This window comes from Platalea leucorodia (genome assembly GCF_965183815.1).
Source record: "Platalea leucorodia genome assembly, chromosome: 24".
Classification (NCBI taxonomy): Eukaryota; Metazoa; Chordata; class Aves; order Pelecaniformes; family Threskiornithidae; genus Platalea; species Platalea leucorodia.
In genome coordinates this window covers 2,240,954-2,260,122 of record NC_138846.1, presented here as the reverse complement: position 1 = coordinate 2,260,122, position 19,169 = coordinate 2,240,954, and the positions used below count along the sequence as shown (strand labels likewise).

At 71.2% G+C, this 19,169-nt stretch overlaps 4 protein-coding genes across 5 annotated transcripts; 3 read left to right on the top strand and 1 right to left on the bottom strand.

Annotated features, from left to right (window-relative positions):
• Positions 1-669: 669 nt before the first annotated feature.
• TARS2 (threonyl-tRNA synthetase 2, mitochondrial) lies at positions 670-8,242 on the top strand. Of its 2 annotated transcripts, XM_082333348.1 has the most exons (18): positions 670-740; positions 887-1,083; positions 1,694-1,817; positions 1,904-2,025; positions 2,098-2,215; positions 2,461-2,525; positions 2,606-2,684; positions 2,765-2,911; positions 3,012-3,110; positions 3,363-3,529; positions 3,604-3,766; positions 3,842-3,979; positions 4,817-4,894; positions 4,978-5,078; positions 5,167-5,268; positions 5,419-5,491; positions 6,467-6,581; positions 7,369-8,241. In XM_082333348.1, exons 1-18 carry the CDS (start codon positions 681-683, stop codon positions 7,515-7,517), a joined length of 2,097 nt encoding a protein of 698 aa, XP_082189474.1. In that variant the 5' UTR covers positions 670-680; the 3' UTR covers positions 7,518-8,241. The 2 variants fall into 2 exon arrangements, with proteins under 2 accessions (XP_082189474.1, XP_082189475.1); XM_082333349.1 differs by lacking the exon at positions 3,842-3,979 and having other exon boundaries at positions 7,369-8,242.
• A 72-nt stretch (positions 8,243-8,314) lies between these two features.
• On the top strand, positions 8,315-11,530 carry ECM1 (extracellular matrix protein 1). Its single transcript, XM_082333350.1, is given in 8 exon segments — positions 8,315-8,493; positions 9,260-9,331; positions 9,779-9,969; positions 9,971-10,093; positions 10,176-10,547; positions 10,826-11,046; positions 11,150-11,237; positions 11,331-11,530. Coding segments are annotated over 8 exon segments (1,281 nt in total). The 5' UTR covers positions 8,315-8,453; the 3' UTR covers positions 11,505-11,530.
• A 2,878-nt stretch (positions 11,531-14,408) lies between these two features.
• On the bottom strand, positions 14,409-15,536 carry RPS27 (ribosomal protein S27). Its single transcript, XM_082332732.1, has 4 exons — positions 15,482-15,536; positions 15,148-15,256; positions 14,926-15,036; positions 14,409-14,639 (listed from the first exon to the last, which is right to left on the bottom strand). Exons 1-4 carry the CDS (start codon positions 15,485-15,487, stop codon positions 14,611-14,613), a joined length of 255 nt encoding a protein of 84 aa, XP_082188858.1. The 5' UTR covers positions 15,488-15,536; the 3' UTR covers positions 14,409-14,610.
• Positions 15,537-15,827: 291 nt separating this feature from the next.
• Positions 15,828-19,123, top strand: RAB13 (RAB13, member RAS oncogene family). The gene is made up of 11 exons (XM_082332784.1): positions 15,828-15,989; positions 16,967-17,027; positions 17,112-17,172; positions 17,301-17,378; positions 17,459-17,548; positions 17,648-17,713; positions 17,847-17,897; positions 17,990-18,044; positions 18,757-18,797; positions 18,904-18,989; positions 19,069-19,123. Exons 1-9 carry the CDS (start codon positions 15,866-15,868, stop codon positions 18,777-18,779), a joined length of 609 nt encoding a protein of 202 aa, XP_082188910.1. The 5' UTR covers positions 15,828-15,865; the 3' UTR covers positions 18,780-18,797; positions 18,904-18,989; positions 19,069-19,123.
• Positions 19,124-19,169: the final 46 nt, after the last annotated feature.

Here is a 19,169-nt window from a genome sequence, read left to right as displayed (position 1 = left end):
GGCTTTTATATGAAGTTGGAGTTTTACTTGATTTATTTTGTTTTATTTTGTTTCGGTTTTTTGGTTTTTTTTTTTTTTTTTAGTTGCTAGAATCCATCATATATGTTTGATAAAGGTGTAGGGTTAAACATCTACATAAAAATTACAAAAACGAGAAGGTGGCGGATCGTTTCTTTGTGCGCCTCGGTCACCTCAGCCCTGAGGGGATCCCCGCCGCCATCGCCCCCGGGGGGGGCTTCTCCGGCCCCGAGGCGGGGGAGCCCTGGGCGGGGGTCGGTGCCGGCCAAAGCCGCGTTCCCCTGCGGGCACCGGGGGCTGTGGGGGAGCCGGGTTGGGGGGGGGGGTCCCGGTCCCGGTGTCCCCCCCCGCCCGTGTCGGTGGTTCCGTCCCGCCCGCGGGGTTTCCCCACGGCTGGGCGAGTCCAACGCGGCCTCCCCGGGGGGGGACGGGAGGACGACGGGAGGACGAGGCTGAGGCAGCACGCGCCGTTCCCGCCATACGCACAGAGGGTGGGACTGTCCTTGCCTGGCCCCGCCTCTGGGCGGGGATTCCACCCCGGTCCCCGCCAATGGGAGGGACGATCCAGCGTCTGACTCCGCCTCTGGGCGGGGACTCGGACTTTTAGCTCCGCCTCCAGGGCGGGCATCCGGCCGGCGGCGGAAGGGGCGGAGCCTCCCGCCATGCCGGCCGCCCGCACCGGGGGGCGGCTGCTCTTCGCGGGACCCCCGCGCCGGCACCGGGTGCGCTCGGCCCCCCCCCCCCCCCTTCCCCGGGACACCGGCGTCCTCCCCCACCCCCTCCCCGCCCTGACCGGCACCCGAGGGCGACCCAGGCGGCCCGACCCCCCGTTAACCCCACGCTGACCCCTGCCCTCCCCGCTCCCCAGGTCTCCGGGCCGGAGCCCCGCCTCACCGAGCGCCTCCGGCTCTTCCAGCAGCTGCGGGCGGCGCAGGAGCAGCGGGATGGAGCCGGGACCGGCCGCCCCGCGCCGGGGACCCCCATCCGCATCGCCCTGCCCGGGGGGGGCCGCCTGCCCGGCCGGGCCCTGCAGACCACCCCCTTCCAGGTGGCCGCGCAGCTGGGGTACGTGCGGGCCCCGTCCCTCCCCTCCCCGCCGGGGACAGCCAGGGGCTCCGCGGGGTCCCCGCAGCGTCCCTACGGCCTCCCCACACTGCCCCTGCCGTCCCCAGCGTGTCCCCACGGGGTCCCCAGGGTCCCCAGCATCCCCACGGGTCCCCACAGGGTCCCCAGGGTCCTCACAGTTTCCCCACAGGGACCCCAGTGTCCCCACGGGGTCCCCACACTGTCCCTAAGGTCCCCACGGGGTCCCCATTGTCTTCACAGTGTCCCCACAGGGTCCCCACACTGTCCCTATCATCCCCGGGGTGTCCCCAGGGTCCTCATGGTGTCTGTAGTGTCTCCACAAGGTCCCCAGCATCCCTACAGGGTCCCTATGGTGTCCCCATGGTGTCCCTAGGGTCCTCACAGTGTTCCCACAAGGTCCCCAGTGTCCCTACGGGGTCCTTACACTGTCCCTGTGGTCCCCACAGCCTCCCCAGGTCCCTACGGTGTCCACAAGGTCCCCACAGGGTCCCCAGCATCCCTGCAGGGTCCCCACAGTGTCCCCACAGTGTCCCCAGGGTCCCCACAAGGTCCTCAGGGTCCCCACGGTGTTCCCCCGGTGTCCCCGCAGGGGTGGCCTGGCAGAGGCAGCGCTGGTGGCCCGGGTGAACGGGACCCTCCAGGACCTCGACCGGCCCCTGGAGAGCGACACCGACCTGGAGCTCCTCGACTTCTCCACGCCGGAGGGACGGGCGGTGAGTCCGGGGGGACGCGGGGGCCGGGCCCGCGCCCCGCTCCCCTCACAGCGCGTCCCCTCCCTGTCCCCTCCGTGTCCCCCCAGGCTTTCTGGCAGTCTGGCGCCTGCGTCCTGGGGGCCGTGGCGGAGCAGTTTTTCGGGGCCACGCTCTGCAGCGCCCAGGCCACCGAGGACGGCTTCTTCTGCGACGTCCACATGGGGCAGAGGTAAGGAGAGGGGGGGACACACGGGTTCCCCCCGTGGGGCGCCGTGTCCCCAGCCCGTCCCCGCGCCCGCAGGACGGTGCAGCGCGGCGAGCTGCCGGCGCTGGAGGACGCTTGCGCGGCTTTTGCCCGCGCCGGGCATCGCTTCGAGCGCCTCGAGGCCACCCGCCAGCAGCTGGCTGAGCTCTTCAAGGTGAGACCCCCGGCGTGTCCCCTCCCCGGCGTGTCCCCTCCCTGGCGTGTCCCCTTCCCAGTGCATCCCAGGATGGGGCACGGGAGCCCAGTTTGGGGACATCGGGGCCCTCCCGGTTGGGGTTATGGACCAGGGTGATGCTAACGGGGACCAGTGTCACCCCCACTCTGTGTTGCCCCTCCGCAGTGTCACCCCCTCGGTGTCACCCGTGCCACTGTCACCCACCTCGCTGTCCCCCCTCTCAGGACAACAGCTTCCAGCTGCAGCAGATCAAGGAGGAGGTGACGTCCCCTACGGCCACCGTCTATAGGTGAGCGCAGGGGGCACCGGGGAGGGGACGAATCTGGGGTCCCTGCGTCCGTCCCCACGTCCGTCCGTCCGTCCCTGCAGGTGCGGCCCCCTGCTCCAGCTCTGCCCCGGTCCCCTCCTCCGGCACACGGGGCTGATCACAGCCCTCCGCGTCCTGACGGTAGGTGTAAACGCGGGGCAGGGAGGGGACCCCGGCATCCGGACCCCACTGATTTTCCCCCCCACCCCACCCCACGGCAGAGTTCGGCTGCGTTTTGGCAAGGGGCCGGTGGCCGCCAGTCGCTGCAACGCCTCACCGCCGTCGCCTTCCCCAGCGCCCAGGATTTGGCCGACTGGCAGCAGGCGCAGGATGAGGCCGCTCTGCGGGATCACCGCCGCATCGGGCGGGTAAGCCCCACGCTGCTTTGGGGGGGAGGTGGGCGTTAATGGGGGGTCGCCGGCGGCCGCCGGCGACCCCCCATTAACGCCCACCCCCCCCCCGTTGCAGGAGCAGGAGCTTTTCTTCTTCCACAAGCTCAGCCCCGGCAGCTGCTTCTTCCTGCCCCGCGGCGCCCACATCTACAACACCCTTGTCGACTTTATCAGGGTACGGCGTCACCGTCGCCTCCGCCGGGGGAGAAATCGGGGTCTGCCTTTGCCCCCCGGCTGTGCGCCCCGACCCTGCCCTGCAGCGTGGCCCCGCTGCGCCCCATCCCTGCCGCCCCCAGGCCCCGTCGCGCCCCAACTCCCCGCCGTGCCCCGTCCTTGCAGCGCCCACGGCTGCAGCTCCCGCAGCCCCCCTTGGGGCAGGTGCCACGGGGCCGGACTGATGTCCCCGTCCCTGTCCCCGTCCCCGCAGAGCGAGTACCGGGCGAGGGGCTTCTGCGAGGTGGTGACCCCCAACGTCTTCAGCCCGCGGCTCTGGGAGCTCTCGGGGCACTGGCAGCACTACAGCACCCACATGTTCTCCTTCACCGCCGGCACAGAGACCCTCTCCCTCAAACCCATGAACTGCCCGGCCCACTGGTGAGTGAGGGGGGCACGGGGGAGACACGGCGGGGGCTGACAATGCCTCTGACCGTCCGTCTGTCCGTCCGCAGCCTGATGTTCGCCCACCGGCCACGCTCGTGGCGGGAGCTGCCGTTGCGCCTGGCCGATTTCGGGGTGCTGCACCGTAACGAGCCCCCCGGCAGCTTGACGGGGCTGACGCGGGTACGGCGCTTCCAGCAGGACGACGCTCACATCTTCTGCACGCTGGAGCAGGTGAGCGTCCCCCGCTGTCCCCTCCCCGTGTCCCCCCACGCCGCGTCACCCCCTCCGCTGACGCCTCCTCCCCAGCTGGAGGGCGAGATCGACGCCTGCCTGGACTTCGTGCGGACGGTTTACGCCGTGCTGGGCTTCTCCTTCCGCCTGGCCCTGGCCACCCGCCCCCCCGGCTTCCTGGGGGACCCCGAGACCTGGGACCGCGCCGAGCAGGTGGGACGGGGACGGGGACAGAGCGTGGCCCTGCCGCGGGCGCTGTGCCCGGCATCGCGTCCCGGCTTTGCCACCGTGTTCCCTGCCTCGCTCCCGCCTTGCCGGCGTGTCCCCGGTGATGTCCCCCGCATCGTGTCCCCTGCACCGTGTCCCGGCTTTGTCCCCGTGTCCCACGTGCCGCGTCCCAGCCTGGCCACAGTGTCCCCTACAGCGTGCCCTGGGCATCACGTCCCAGCTTTGCTGCCACATCCCGTGTCGGGTCCCCTCCCCGCTGTGTCCCCAAGTCCCGGGCATCGCGTCCTGGCTGTGCCCGGCGTCCCCTGCGCCGTGTCCCATCCGTCCTGTCCCAGCTTTGCCCCCACGTCCTGCGCGTCACCTCCCAGCTCTGCTGCGGCGTCCCCTGCCTTGTCCCATCGTGTCCCCTGCGGTGCCCCGTGTGCCACCTCCCAGCTGCGCCATCGCCTCCCTTGCACGCGGCATGTCCCACGTGTCACCTCCCGGCTTTGCTGTCCCGTCCCTGCGTCGGGTCCCCTGCATCGCACCTGTACGTCCTGCCTGTGTCGCACCCCCGCGTCGTGTCCCTGTGTCACGTCCCCACGTTGTGTCCCCTGCCTCGTGCCTGTGCGCTGTCCCTTGCGTCGTGTCCCCACGTTGTGTCTGTCACCTGTTTCGTGCCTTCGTATCGTGTCCCCTGCTTCGTGTCCCCTGCGTTGCGCCTTCACGTCGTGTCCCCTGCGTCATCCCTTGCGCCGCGCCTCCATCGCAGCTGTCCGCGGCGTCCCCCGTGTCACACCCCCTGCGTCCCGGCCCCCCCGACCCCCCAATCTGTCCCCGCAGCAGCTGGAGCGGAGCCTCCGCGCCTTCGGGCAGCCCTGGGAGCTGAGTCCGGGCGACGGCGCCTTTTACGGCCCCAAGGTGAGAGATTTTGGGGACGAGGGGGTCCCCGAGGGGACAAACCGGGATCTTTCGTGACCCCCCCCCTCCGTTATTCCCGATAGATCGATATCCAGATCCGGGATGCGCTGGGACGGCAGCACCAATGCGGCACCGTCCAACTGGATTTCCAAATGCCGGAAAGATTTGGGCTGGAATACGCCAGGTTGGGGCTGGGTGGGGTGGGGTGTCAGGATTGGGGCTGGGGGTCCCCCCCCTTGCACCCCCCTCACCCCCGGCGTCCCCCTCCCCAGCGCGACAGGGGGGCCGGCGCGGCCGGTGCTGATCCATCGGGCGGTGCTGGGCTCCGTCGAGCGCATGGTGGCCGTGCTGGCCGAGAGCTGCGGTGGCCGATGGTGAGTGGGGGGGGTGGCCCCAAAAGGTCCCGGTTTGCCCCTTTGGGGCAAACCGGGACCTTTTGGGGCCACCCCCCCCCCCAAAAATCTCTCTTGTCACTTTGGGGACACCCCCCAATCCGTGGGTCACCCCCCGATGTCACCCCCCAGGCCGCTCTGGCTGTCCCCGCTGCAGGCGATGGTCATCCCGCAGGCGCCCGAAGTCGAGGATTACGCCCGGGAGGTGAGCGTGTGTGTGTGTGTCCCCCGTGTCCCCCCCATCCCTCTGACTCCCCCTGAATCCTCCCGGGTCCCCAAGTCCCCCCCATCCCTGTGTCCCCCCCCATCCCCGAGTCCCCCTGCATCCTCCTGTGTCCCTCTGTGTCCCCCCCATGTCCCTCCATGTCCCCCCCATCCCTCCATGTCCCCTCATTCCCCTGTCCCCCCCCCACCCCTCCCTGTCCCCCCCACATCCCTCCTTGTCCCTCTGTGTCCCCCCCATCCCTCTGTGTCCCCCCAATTCCCTTGTGCCCCCCATCCCTCCTTGTCCCCCCATGTCCCCTTGTCCCTCTGTGCCCCCCATGCCCCTGTGTCCCCCCCGTCCCTCCCTGTCCCCCCCACCCCTCTGTGCCCCCCGTGTCCCCTCACATCCCCCCGTCCCTCTGTGTCCCCCCAATTCCCTTGTTTCCCTCCTTGTCCCCCCATGTCCCCCCATTCCGTGTCCCCACATCCTTCCTTGTCCCTCTATGTCCCCCCAATTCTCTTGTGCCCCCCCATCCCTCCTTGTCCCTCTGTGCCCCCCATTCCTCTGTGTCCCCCCTGTCCCCCCCACCCCTCTGCGCCCGTGTCCCCTCACATCCCTCCTTGTCCCCCCAATTCCCTTGTTTCCCTCCTTGTCCCCCCATGTCCCCCCCATTCCATGTCCCCACATCCCTCCTTGTCCCTCTGTGCCCCCCATTCCTGTGTCCCCCATCCCTCCCTGTCCCCCCCACCCCTCTGCGCCCCGTGTCCCCTCATATCCCTCCTTGTCCCCCCATGTCCCCCCTGTCCATCCGTGTCCCCCCAATTCCCTTTTTTCCCCGTCACGTCCCTCCTTGTCCCCCCAGTCCCCTGTCCCTCCCTGTCCCCCCCAGTCCCCCCACGTCCCCCCAGTCCCCTGTCCCTCCCTGTCCCCCCCAGTCCCCCCAGTCCCCCCATTCCCCCGTCCCCCCGTGCGCAGGTGCAGGCCGTGCTGCGGGGGGGCGGGGTGGTGGCCGACCTGGACGGGGACGCGGGGGCCACCCTGGCCAGGAAGATCCGCCGGGCCCAGCTCGCCCACTACAACTTCCAGCTGGGTAAGGGGGGGCACAGCCCCGACCCCCGGGACCCCCCCACCTGGGACCGGCTGTGCCGAGTCCGCAGCACCCGACCACCCCCCACCCGAACTGGGAGCTGCTGGGGGGGGACACACGGGACCCTGGGACCCCTCCTTGGGACCCCCCTGGGACCCTTCTAGGACCCCCCCTTGGGCCTGCCCTGCAACTCCCCCGAGACCCCCCCCCCCCCCGGGACCCCTCTGGGCCCTTGGGACACCCTGGACCCCCCCCGAGACCCCTCCTTGGGACCTTCTGGGACCCCTCTGTAGACGCCCCCACCTTGGGCCCCCCCTGGGACTCCCCCTGTAGCCCCCCCCGCGACTCCCCAAGAGCCCCCCCCTCCTTGGGACCTTCTGGGACTCCCCCTCTAGACCCACCCGCCTTGGGACCCCCCAGGATCCCCTGACCCCCCCAGGACCCCCCCAGGACTCCCCAAGAGCCCCCCCCCTCCTTGGGACCTTCTGGGACTCCCCCTGTAGACCCACCCGCCTTGGGACCCCCCAGGATCCCCTGACCCCCCCAGGACCCCCCCGGGACTCCCCAAGAGCCCCCCCCCTCCTTGGGACCTTCTGGGACTCCCCCTGTAGACCCCCCCGCCTTGGGAGCCCCCCAGGACCCCCCCCGGGACTCCCCTGTGGACCCCCAGCAGCCCCCCCCTCCTTGGGACCCCCCCGGGACCCCCCTGGGCGGCCGTGCCCAACACGGGTGGGTGCACGCGCGGGGTGGGGGGCCCACGGGCCCCCCCCACCGCCCTGTCCCCCCGCAGTGGTGGGCCGGCGGGAGCGGGCGCGCGGCACCGTCAGCGTCCGGACGCGGGACAACCGGCAGCTGGGGGAGCGCGACCTGCGCTGGGTGCTGCAGCGGCTGCGGGAGCTGCGGGACGCTCGCGTCCCCGACGCCGAGGAGCGCTTCTGACCCCCCCCCCCCCCGTCCGTGTGTCCCCCCCGTCCGCGTCCGCGCGTCCCCCCCGCCCCGACACCCATTAAAGTGCTGGGAAGCAGTGCCAGGCTGTGGTGGGAGCTGAGGCCGGGGCAGCTCGGTGCATCTCCCGGACCCCTGGGTGCGGGGAGCACCCCTGGGTGCCGGGGGGGGCACAGGACCCCTGGGTCCCCGTTCCCCCTCCCCCCCCCCCCGGGATTTACCCCCCCCCGGGCACCCAGGTCCCCCCCGGGGGGGGGAGGGGGTTGCGCAAACCCGCGTCACGTTGCGGCGTTGGGCAATCGCGGGGGGGCCCGGGGCTCTCTCCCCCCCCCCCCCCAGCACCGGGCACCTGCCCAAAAGCTTGGGCTCAGCCCCGAGCAGGATGCGGCCGTGCTGGGGGGGGGGACAGGGCCCCCCAGGGCCCCCCGGGGCGAAGCGAGGTGCCCCCTCCTGCCGCCGCCCCCCCTGGCAGGGGGGGTCCCCGCTGTGGGTGGGGGGCGTGAGCTGAGCCCCCCCAGCCCCCCCGGGGGGGCTCCTCCGGGGGTGCCCCCCCGGCGCCGGGGGTGACTCAGCGGGTGGGGCAGGCCCCGAAACGGGGCAAAAACCGCAAAAATCTGACCGCTTCCCCCTGCCGTGACGCAGGGGTGGGGGGGGGGGGCCGGGGCCACCCGGGGGGGGCACAGGGGGCCACCAGGGTGGGGGACAGGACCACCGTGCCCCCGGCCCCCCCGGCCTGGTGGGGGCTGGGGTCGGGGCTGTGACCCTGCTCGGGGTCCAGCACCCGCAGCCCCCCGGGCCCCCCCCGGGGCCCCCCCCGGGCCCCGCTGCGACGTCAGGCCGTGACTCAGCCCCCGCAGGATGCGGCCCCGCACCCGCCCCGGCCCTTCATAAGGTGGCAGAACCGGCAGTGTCCGCACAGCGCCCGACGCCATGGCCGCCCTCGGCCTCCTCCTCCTCTTCGGCGCCGTCGGTGAGTCCCACGGCCCCGACCGAGGCCGGGGTCCCCCCCTGCATGGCCGGGTCCCCTTCCCGGGCACCGGGGTCCCCTCCGTGGACACCGGGGTCCCCTTCCCGGGCACCTGCGTCCCTTTCCCGAACGCCGGTGTCCCATTCCCAGACGCCGGTGTCCCTGCCCACACGTTTGGGCCACCTCCCCGGGCACCTGGGTCCCTCCCCGGACGCTGGGGTCCCCTCCACCCGCACCTGGGTCCCCTTCCCAGCCACCAGGGTCCCCTCCCCGGACACCTGGGTCCCCACCCACACCTGCGTCCCTTTCCCGGACACCTGCGTCCCTTTCCCGAATGCCTGAGTCCCACCCCCAGACGCCGGTGTCCCTGCCCACATGTTTGGGTCCCCTCCCCGGGTGCCTGGGTCCCTTTCCCGGACATTGGGGTCCCCTTCCCGGACACCTGGGTCCCTCCCTGGATTCCTGGGTCCCCTCCAGGACACCAGGGTCCCCTTTCCAAACACCTGGGTCCCTGCCCGCACATCTGGGTCCCCTTCCTCAGCACTTGGGTCCCCTCCCGGGTGCCTGGGTCCCCCCTGAACGCCTGGGTTCCTCTTCCTGCACCCCTGGGGCCCTGTCCACACATTTGGGTCCCCTCCCGGACGCCTGGGTCCCCTCCCCATCGTGGGACTCGAAACCCGGGGGATCGGGGGTCCCCACTTGCCCCCCTCCCCGGTGGGGGGTCCCCTGCTCACCCCCCGTCTGTCCTGTCCGTCCCTCCCGGTGACAGTGGCGGCACTGGAGAGACCCCAGTACGTGGAACAGGAGAGGGTGGTCCTGCGGCACCCCCACAGCGAGCAGCGTGAGGACAGGGACCGGGGGGGACACCCTGGGATGGGGGGACGTGGGGGGACACCCCGGGATGGGGGGACATGGGGACAGGGGGTGTTGGGGATGGGGGGGGCATGGGGACATGGATGGGGAGACACCCAGGGGTGGGGACACAGGTGGGGGGGACATGGGGATGGCCAAGGTTGGAGATGAAGGGACATGGGGACAGGGATGGGGGGACGTGGTGACGGGGGGGACAGGAGGGACATGGATGGGGAGACACGGGGGGGGGACGGACACCTTGGGATGGGGACATGGACAGGGGGGACATGGGTGGGGGCGACACAGAGGCCATGGGGACAGCGAGGGCTGGGGAGACACCACGGTGGGGGGCCAGGGACACAGGGACAAGCGTCACCTGGGGACAGGGCAGCGGGGACCCCCGCCGCGTCCCCACACCCCCTCTCGCCCCTTCCAGTGCTGCAGGAGCGGCAGGACCCCCCGCTGCCCCCCCACGTCCTGGCGGCAGCGGTGGCGGCGGCGGGCGCCACGCCCCCCCCGCACCCCTCCCGCGTCTGGGGCAGCACCCTGGAGGGCTTCCCCCCCACCTGGCCCGTGGCCGACGCCGTCACCCGCCACTGCCGCCAGCCCCCGCCGCCCGCCCCCACCCCCCCCGCTGCCCCCCAACGCCTTCGCCCACCTGCGCCGGCAAGCGGCCGCGCTCGACGCCTTCCGGCCCCGCCTCGACGCCTGCTGCCGCCGCCAGAACCCGCTGCCCTGCGCCCGCCACGCCGTGAGTGCCCGGGGAGGGGACACGGGGACGCCGGGAGGGGGGGTGACGCACGGCGGGGGGGTCTGACCCCGCTGTCCCGCAGTGGAAGGACGTGCTGGACGGATTCTGCACCGATGAATTCGGGGTGAAGACGCGGCAGTTCCACTGCTGCCACCAGCACGGCGCCGCACGCCGCCGCTGCTTCACCCAGGACCCCGATGCCATTGCCGCCGCCGAGGCCGCCGCCGCCGAGGTCGTCGCCGTCACCACCTGGGACCTCGCCGGCGAGCCGCCCTTCCCCCCCGGCGAGCCCACCGCCGCCAACATGGGCAACATCTGCGGCCTGCGGGGGCTGCGCCCCGGCCCCCCCGGCCCCGCCGGCCCCTCCGGGCCCCGCGTCCACCTGCGGCTGCGCCTGGAGCGCGACTACGGCCGCTGCTGCCGCAACGGGAGCCTCGACTGCGCCCGCGACGCCGTGAGTGCTGGGAGGGGACAAGGAAGAGGGACCCAGACGTTGGGGTGGGGGGACCCAGGTGTCCGGGGAGGGGACCCAGGCGGCGAGGAGGAAGCCAGGCTTCCGGGGAGGGACCCAGGAAGGGCTCCAGGCGTTCAGAAACCAGGGAGGGACCCAGGAATCCGGGAGGGACCCAGGTGTCCCGGAAATTATCCAGGTGTCTGGGAGGGACCCGGGCGTCCCCGCGGGGGGACCCCAGGCGTCTGGGTGCCCCCAACTGATCCCCGCCGCCCCCGCAGTGGCAGAAGGGGCTGGAGCGGTTCTGCCGGGAGGAGGCCGCGGTGAAGACGAAGCAGCACCGGTGCTGCCAGCGCGGCGGGGGCCGCGCTCGGGCCCGCTGCTTCGCCGCCGCCGCCCCCCACCCTGCCTACGACCGGGAGCTGCACAACATCAGCCTGGCCCAGCCCGGCCCCGCGCTGCTCCGCTCCCTCTGCGGGCCCACCCGCCTGCTCACCAAGAGGTGGGTGCCCCCCGCCCCAAGCAGGGACCCCCCCAATGTCGAAGGGGTCCCATGCGGCCGGGTCCCACCCAGGAGGTGACCCGTCCGTGTCCGTGTCCCGCAGGCGGCCGGTGCCGGAGCTGCTGGGGGCCGTGACGGCCGCGTGCTGCCCGCTGCCCGCCGAGGAGCGAAGCGCCTGCGCCCAGGAGCAGGTGAGCGTGGGATGGGGGGACCCGAGGTGGGGGGGGGGGGAAGGTCTGGGGGACCCCCACAGCCACCCTGACCCCCCCCCGTGTCGTCCACAGCTGTCCCAGGGCATCGCCACCCTCTGCGCCACCCCGCGCGACGCCTGGCGCGACCCCCAGGGCTGCTGCTCGCGGGAGGGCCCCGAGCGGCGCCGCTGCTTCGACGCCGCGTACCTCGGGCAGGTGACCCTGGGGGCCGCCGTGGCCCCCCCGCCCCCCGGCCACGACCAGTGACCCCCCCCGGGGCGAGGGGGACAATAAAGGTGCTGTGGTTTTGCTGCCGTGGGCCTCAGTGTCCCCGTTTTGTGTGTGTGTGAGGGTGGTCCCCGTGCCTCAGTTTCCCCACCGCGTGGCCCCCCCGTGCCTCAGTTTCCCTGCAGGGCCCCATCCCCCCCCGCCGGCCCCGGGCTGTGCCGGGGTGCGGGGGCGGCTGTCGCGGTGTTGGTGGTGTCGGGGTGTGTCAGGGCCCGGCTGTGACACAGGTGTTTGTGTATCGGGGTGCGCCCTCTGCCCGGCAGCGTCACTGTCACCTGTGTCCCCCACTCTGCCATGATCCCAGGGTGTCCCCACATCCTCCCAGCATCCCCATGTCCCCCCCCCCGGGGTGTCCCCGTGTCCCCACATCCCCCCCAGCATCCCCATGTGTCCCCCCGGGGTGTCCCCGTGTCCCCACATCCCCCCCAGCATCCCCATGTCCCCCCCCAGGGTGTCCCCGTGTCCCCACATGTCCCCCCCTGGGGTGTCCCCGTGTCCCCACATCCCCCCCAGCGTCCCCATGTCCCCCCCCCCGGGGTGTCCCCGTGTCCCCACATCCCCTCCAGCATCCCCATGTCCCCCACCCGGGGTGTCCCCGTGTCCCCACATCCCCCCCAGCGTCCCCATGTCCCCCCCCCCGGGGTGTCCCCGTGTCCCCACATCCCCCCCAGCGTCCCCATGATCACAAGTGGGGAAACTGAGGTTGGGGGGGAGCTGACCTGCTCTCAAGGCTGCCCCCCCCCATTTTTGCAGCCTCCCCGTTTTTACACCCCCCTTCCGTGTGCCCATTTTTAACCCCAATTTTTCCCCTCTCTCTGCCTCCCCCCCCCATCCTGCTGTGGGGTCACCCCATCATCTGCCCCGTGCCTCAGTTTCCCCTCCAGCAGCTCAGGCTCCCTGAGGGACCCCGGCTGAGAGCCCCTGGGAGGGGACGGTGCTCCCTGGGGGGGGTCTGGGGGTCCCTGGGGACCACCCCCCCATCCCTCCCCCTCCACACCCTTCCCCGCATCCATCTGCCCCCAGATGCTCCAGGCACTTGCTGCCCGTCTGTCCCTCCCTTCCCACAGCTGGTGTCCCTCCATCCATCTGTCCATCCCTGCAACCCCCAGACTGTCCGTCCGTCCGTCGCATCACAGAAGGGGTTGGGCGGGAAGGGGCCTCACAGACACACAACCCCCCCTCGCCCGGCTGAGGCAGCCCAGGACGCGGTTGCCTTTCTGGCAAAAACCGGCTCCTTCGTCCCCCGCCGGTGCCCCCACGTCCTTCCCGCGGGGCTGCCCCCCGCCCGTCCGCCCCCGCCCCGCGGCAGGACCTTGCACTCGCCCGTGCCGAACCTCACCGGCGCCGGCTCCTCCAGCCTGCCCGCGTCCCTCGGGCCGCCACCGCCTCCCTCCCCCAAACCGGCGGGCACACAGCAGTACGGAATTGGGGCATCCCCGTTTTTTCACGTTAAATCCCTGGGGTTTTGTTTCACCACCGTTTCCTGCGCTCTCAGGGGCCAGAGAGCGGCAGCGAGCTCCGGTGAGCGCCCAAGGGGGCTCCTCGTGGAGCGCCCCTGCTGCGGGCGCAGGCTGAGGGCTGGGGTGCTCGGCCTGGAGAAGAGGCGGCTGCGGGGAGGCCTTGCTGCGGCCTGCCAGGGCTTGTAAGATGGGGACAGACGTTTTAGCAGGGCCTGTAGCGACGGGACAAGGGGGAATGGTTGTAAACTGAAAGAGGGGAGATGCAGATGAGATAAAAGGAAGAAATTTGTGACGCTGAGGGTGGCGAGACGCTGGCACGGGTGCCCAGAGAGGCGGTGGGTGCCCCGTCCCTGGAGATATTCAAGGCCAGGTTGGACGGGGCCCCGAGCAGCCCCATCTGGGTGAAGACGTTTGGTCTTTGAGGGTCCCTTCCCACCCAAACCCCTCTACGACGCTATAAAACACCCGCCACGACAGCGCTGTCAAAACCCCGGTGACGAGATTCAAATTCACCCCAGCGAAATGGGGAATGGAGCAGGGAACCGTTCCGGTGCCCGCGCTCCCCTGATCCGAAGGGCATCGACCCCCCGCCCCGACCACGGGCGGTTACGGGACGCCGCTTCTTTGAAGCGGTTGCGGAGGGGAAGCGACCTGCGCGCAGCGCTTACCCTCTGCTCTGCGACTCCGCCGGCGACGCGGAATCCCTCAACAGCTCGCGGCCTCTGCCCGCGTTCTCCTCTTCGCTCTTTTAGCGTCCACGGCTGTCGCGTTCCTCAGTAAGCGAAAGAAGAGGTTTATAGTTCAGTAATTAACACAAATACGTCCTTTTTCCCCTTTCTAAGCTTTAAGACAATTACGCGCGGCTGCTTTTCGCATTTCTGAGCTTTGGAAGTGAACTTGGGTCGTTCTAGAAAAGCCCGGACCCGAGCGCGATCGTTTCTCTCGCGCCGTCGGTGAGGAGCTGATCCGAACCTCAACCAGCGAAAAGGGGCGACGCGACAGGAAACCTCCCGCTCGCAGCTCCAATACCGCTAGCTGAAGAATCCGGGAATCTGGAAGCTGAAGAATCCGGGAATCCTCGGATATCAGAGCAGCCCCCCCGTAATCCCTTCCTTCCTGGCCATCCCTGCCCTCCTGCAGGCTCCCAGCAGGGAACGGGAGTCAGCCGGGGCCCTGGAGCGTAGGGAAGCAAAGCCCTGCGTGCAGGGAACGCGACGTTACGGCGGCCAGAGATCCTCCGTTGCACGTGGGGGTGGTTTTGTTTCTGGCCTGAATAAAGGGAAGCGTTTAGTTCGTCTCAAAGGTTAACACCGCTCGACTTCCAGCGCTTACCTACCCGGGGGAGCCAAACCCCGGCCTCAGGCCCGCCGCCAAACCCCCCCTTCTCGCAGCGAAGAACCAGAGCACTAAAAGCAAACCGATCTGTATGTGTTGTATCCAAAATTTATTGACAGCAAGATGGCTGGGGCTACAGGGACAGAACCCAAGTCGCGTTTGTGGTCGGCCTTCCGTGGAGACCCGCGGGGGTCAGGCCTGGACACGCAGCTCGGCGGCGGCAGCCCCTGCTCTCGCGCTCTCTGCGGCCATCTGTGCGAGTAGTCCCATCCATCCCCCGCTCCCTTCGCTTAATGCTGCTTTCGTCTGAAGGAGCAGCCTAAGGAAGGGAAAAAATATAGGTAGAGCAGTCAGCGACACTGCGGCCTCTTTACATCCCGTCTGTACGGGGATTTCCTTCCCTCACCGGCCGAAATTCAGCACGTTTTGCCTTGTTTTAAGAGGAAAGCACCACCCCAGTTCTGAAAATGCCCGTAAGAGAGCAGCTTTTATCATCTTCCAGCCCAGAAGCATCTCCACAAGCCGCCCCGGGACCCAAGGCCACCCCGGGAGCTCCCCGAGGAGGCGGCGGGGGCCGTAAGCCGCCCCCCGGCCCCGCTACCCACCTTCTGTCAGCCTCGCCTTGCCCCCCGTGGGCTGGCACAGCACGGTCGAGCAACCCACGCACAACACCACGGTCTGAGCGTGGCTAAACACCGTAGTGATCTTGTAGCAACCTGCCGGGAAGGGGAGAGCTCTGAGGGGGAGGCGGGGGGGCACCGGGACCGGTTGCCCCCCCCCTCACCCGCGTCCTCCCGCCCGCCCCCCGGCCCTGCCCGCCGCCCTACCCGGGCACTTGACGTCCATGAAGTAGGAGTTGGGGCTCTGCACCAGCCGCTTCTTCTTGTGCTTCCTTTTCTCCTCCTCAGGGGAAGGGTGCAGCAAGTCCTTCGCCAGCTGCGGGGGGAACAGCCCCGGTCAGCGCCCGCTCCCCGCCCGCCGCCATCTTGGGGCCCCCGCCGTGGAGATGGCGGCGGTCCCGGCCCACCCCAGGCCGACAGCGCGGCCCGCCCGCGCCCGCTTCCCTCTCCCCCACCCTCCTCCCTCCCGTGCCGCGGTGCCCGGCCCCTCCCGGGCCCGGAGGGGAGCCGGGGCGGGGGCCCGGGCCGCGGCCGCACTCACGGGCATGGTGGCGTGGAGGCAGCCGCGACCGAAAAGGGGCCACACCGGAAGCGGGAGCCGCTATATCCGCTGCGGGGTTTCCCGCACGGGCGGAAGTGAGGCGCGGCCGCGCCGCGCCGCCATCTTGGGAAGGTCGCGTGGTGGCGGCCATGTTGAGAAGGTCTCTTGGGCGCCGCCATCTTGGGAGAGGCGTCCGTGGCGGGGGGGGGGGGGTGTGTGCCACGGGAGTCGTGACGTCGGGTAATCACTGCGCTGACGTCACGGTGGGTGGTGACGTCATGGCGAGGGGAGGGCTCAAGGCGAGTCCCCGCCCGGGAGGCGGGGGCCGGGGCCGGGTCCCGGTGGCGGCAGCGGGGGAGAGCGGCCCGGCGGCGGGCGGGGGCCATGGCCAAGGCCTACGACCACCTCTTCAAGCTGCTGCTGATCGGGGACAGCGGCGTGGGCAAGACCTGCCTCATCATCCGCTTCGCCGAGGACAACTTCAACAGCACCTACATCTCCACCATCGGTGGGTGAGCGGCGCCCCGGGACCCCCCGGCACCCCCGGGACCCCCGCACCGGTGCCTGCCCTCCCCTCCGTCCCCACCGCGCACCCCGGGGCGGCCGGACGACGGCCAGGGCGGCCGGGTCCGCTCTCATCCCTCGCCGCCCTTCTCCATGCCCTGCCTGCCTCCTGCCCGCACCCCGGCACTGCCAGGACGGCGGGAACGGCACCGGGAACGGCACCGGGGCCACGGCCGCCCCGCGGGGCGGCTCCAGGCCTCATCCCGGCCGGCGGACGGGGGGTCGGAGCCGTTTCCAGGGGCTGCATCACGAAGGAAGCCAGCGCGGTGCAGCGGTGTCGGCCGCGGCTCGACGCTGGTCCTGCCCTGCAGCCGCCACCGAGCCGGGACCCCGGCGCCCGCCGCCCCGTCCTCCTCCTCCGAGTTCCCACCACGCTGGTACGGCCATTTCTTGAGCCTGGAGCAGCCGCCCCGGCACGGCCCATGCCATAAACTCCGGCGCGGACACGCCGCCTGCCAGCTGCCGGCTGGGCTGGGATCCAGGCTGTGCCCCACCATCATCCCTCTGGCCAGCTCCAGCCCTTCCTCCTCCTCCTCCTCATCTGCTTCAGCCCCTGAAATGGGGCTGAGCAGGGAGGGGGTGCAGGGACAGGGGAGTCGGGGCGGGGGGCTTCTGCCAGCTTTTGGGGGGGTCCGGCGGCTCCATCCGTCTCTTCCCCCGCCGCCGCTGTGGGCAGCGTCGCAGGCAGCCGCGCGGGGTGATGCCATCCTGCAGGAATGCCGTGGCCAGCCGGCTCGGGGATGCCGCCGGTGCCCCCCTCCCACCCGCTGCAGCCAGTGCCAGGCCTGGACTGTGCCCCCCCTCCCCTTTCCCGGGGTGCCGGGTGGTTACTGGGAAAATGGAGACTGGGACTGAGAGTGGAGCTGTTTACGGCAGCTCCCGGCATCACCGTCCCATCATGTCTCTCTCCTCCCATCCCAGGGATCGACTTCAAAATCCGGACAGTGGACATCGATGGGACGAAGATCAAGCTGCAGGTCTGGTAAGTGGGGAAATGGGGGGGGGGGATTGGGGACCCCCCAGCTTCCTCCTGAGCCGCTCTCACCCTCCTCTGCCTCTCCCGCAGGGACACGGCAGGACAAGAACGCTTCAAAACCATCACAACGGCCTATTACCGGGGAGCTGTGGTATGGAGGGGGGTGCCGGCAGCCCCCAAAAGGGCTGGGACAGCTCGGGGGGGGACGACTGTGCCTGCCTGGGGATGAGACCCCCCCCCAAGAGGGTCCCTGCCCCACTGACTGCGCCGTCCTGGCAGGGCATCATCCTGGTGTACGACATCACCGATGAGAAATCCTTCGAGAATATCCAAAATTGGATGAAAAGCATCAAGGAGGTGGGTGTGCACCGGGGCTGGGGACGCTGGGGGGGTCGGGGGGGGTCGGGGGGGTCCTGCCCGTCCTCTCCTGCCCGCAGAACGCCTCTGCCGGGGTCGAGCGTCTCCTCATCGGCAACAAGTGCGACATGGAGAGCAAGCGCAAAGTGCAGCGGGACGAGGCCGAGAAGGTAGGGGGGGGATCCCGTGGGGCCGGGGGGGGCCCCGTGGGGCTGGGGGGGCCCCCCCTCCGGCCCCCAGATCAAAGGGGGGGTCCCCTTGTCCCGCAGCTGGCGAAGGAGCACGGGATCCGCTTCTTTGAGACCAGCGCCAAATCCAGCGTGAACGTGGAGGAGGTGAGGGGGGGGTCCCGGATGCGGGGGGGGGAGGGGCGCTGCGCACCCCACAACGGGAGCAGCCCAGGGGGGTTCCCCCAGCCCGGGGAGGGGTCCCCGGGCGCTGCCCCCGCTGACCGTCCCCTCTCCCCAGGCCTTCAGCACACTGGCGCGGGACATCCTGCAGAAATCCTCCCGGAAAGCGGTGAGTGGGGTCTGGGGGCGGGGGGGGACCGGGTGAGGGACCCCACCCCCCCGGCTCCGGCCCCCCCTGACCCCCTCCCCTCCCTCTTCCAGGCCCCCAGCAGCAGCAGGCCCCTGCTGGAGCCCAACCCGCCGAGGAAGGCCGGGGGTAAATGCTCCCTGGCGTAGGGCCGGCGTCCCCGCCGCCGCCGCCGCCGCCGCTCCCCCCCGCCTGCCCCGGGGCAGCGCGGGCGCCTCTCTGGGGCGGGGGACCGGGGCGGGGGGGTCCCGGGCGGAGCGGGGAGGGGAGGGCTGACCCCCCCGTCCGCATCTTGTGCCATAAAGCCCAGCTTGTGCCTTGCCCCGGCTCCCGTGTCTCTGTTGGGGGGGGGGGGGGAACGGGGACGGGGCGGGGGGAACCGGGGACGGGGCGGGGGGGGGGGCCGCGGCGGGGCCGCGCGAAGCCACGCCCCCTTCGCGCAAACCCCGCCTCCCTTAGCTGGAAACCACGCCCCCGTTCGCTCAAAGCCACGCCCATTCCCCTGCACGCCCCGCCTTCTCGCAACGCCTCAAGCCCCGCCCCTCCCGCACCAAACCCCGCCTACCGCCCCAGGCCCCGCCCCCTCGCCCTTCCCGTCATCCCCCGCTTCTCCCAGCGGCCCCCGCGCCTCAAGATGGCGGCGCCGGCGGAGGAGCGGGGCCCGGCCCGGTAGTTTCGCCGCGCCGATGGGGCCCCGTGGCCCCGCCGGACCGCGCTGCTGCGCCCTCTACGCTGTCCTGGGCGCCCTGGTCTGCGGCCTGCGGTGAGCGGGCGGCCCGGGGAGGGAGCGCGGCCCGGTGCGGGGAGCGCGGCCCTCACAGCGTCTCTGCTCTCCCCACAGGCCGGCGGCGGCGATGGCGGTGAGCGACGAGAGGCGCTCGGGTGAGCACGGGGCCGGGCCCGGCGGGGAGCGGGAGGCTGGGGCTCGGCGGGGAGCCCGGTGAGGTCCCGGCTGGGCCCGCGCTCAGCGGCCGCGCTCTCTCCGCAGCGAGCCCGGTGGCCGTCACGCCGTGCTGGCAGGTGGAGGACTTCGTGGTGGCGCAGGAATGCACCCGCTGCTCCAGCTTCGAGGCGGTGAGTGAGCCGGGGCTGGCGGGGTCGGGGGGCAGCTCCTGCCCCGCCGCGGCCTCTGACCGGCCCCTCTCGCTTGCAGAAGAGAATACTGCAGTGTAGCCCCACGGGCTTCATCGAGAAGATCAGCTGTCCCACCTCCAAGAGGGACGAGTTCAAGAGGTGGGTGCTGGCCCCGGCCGG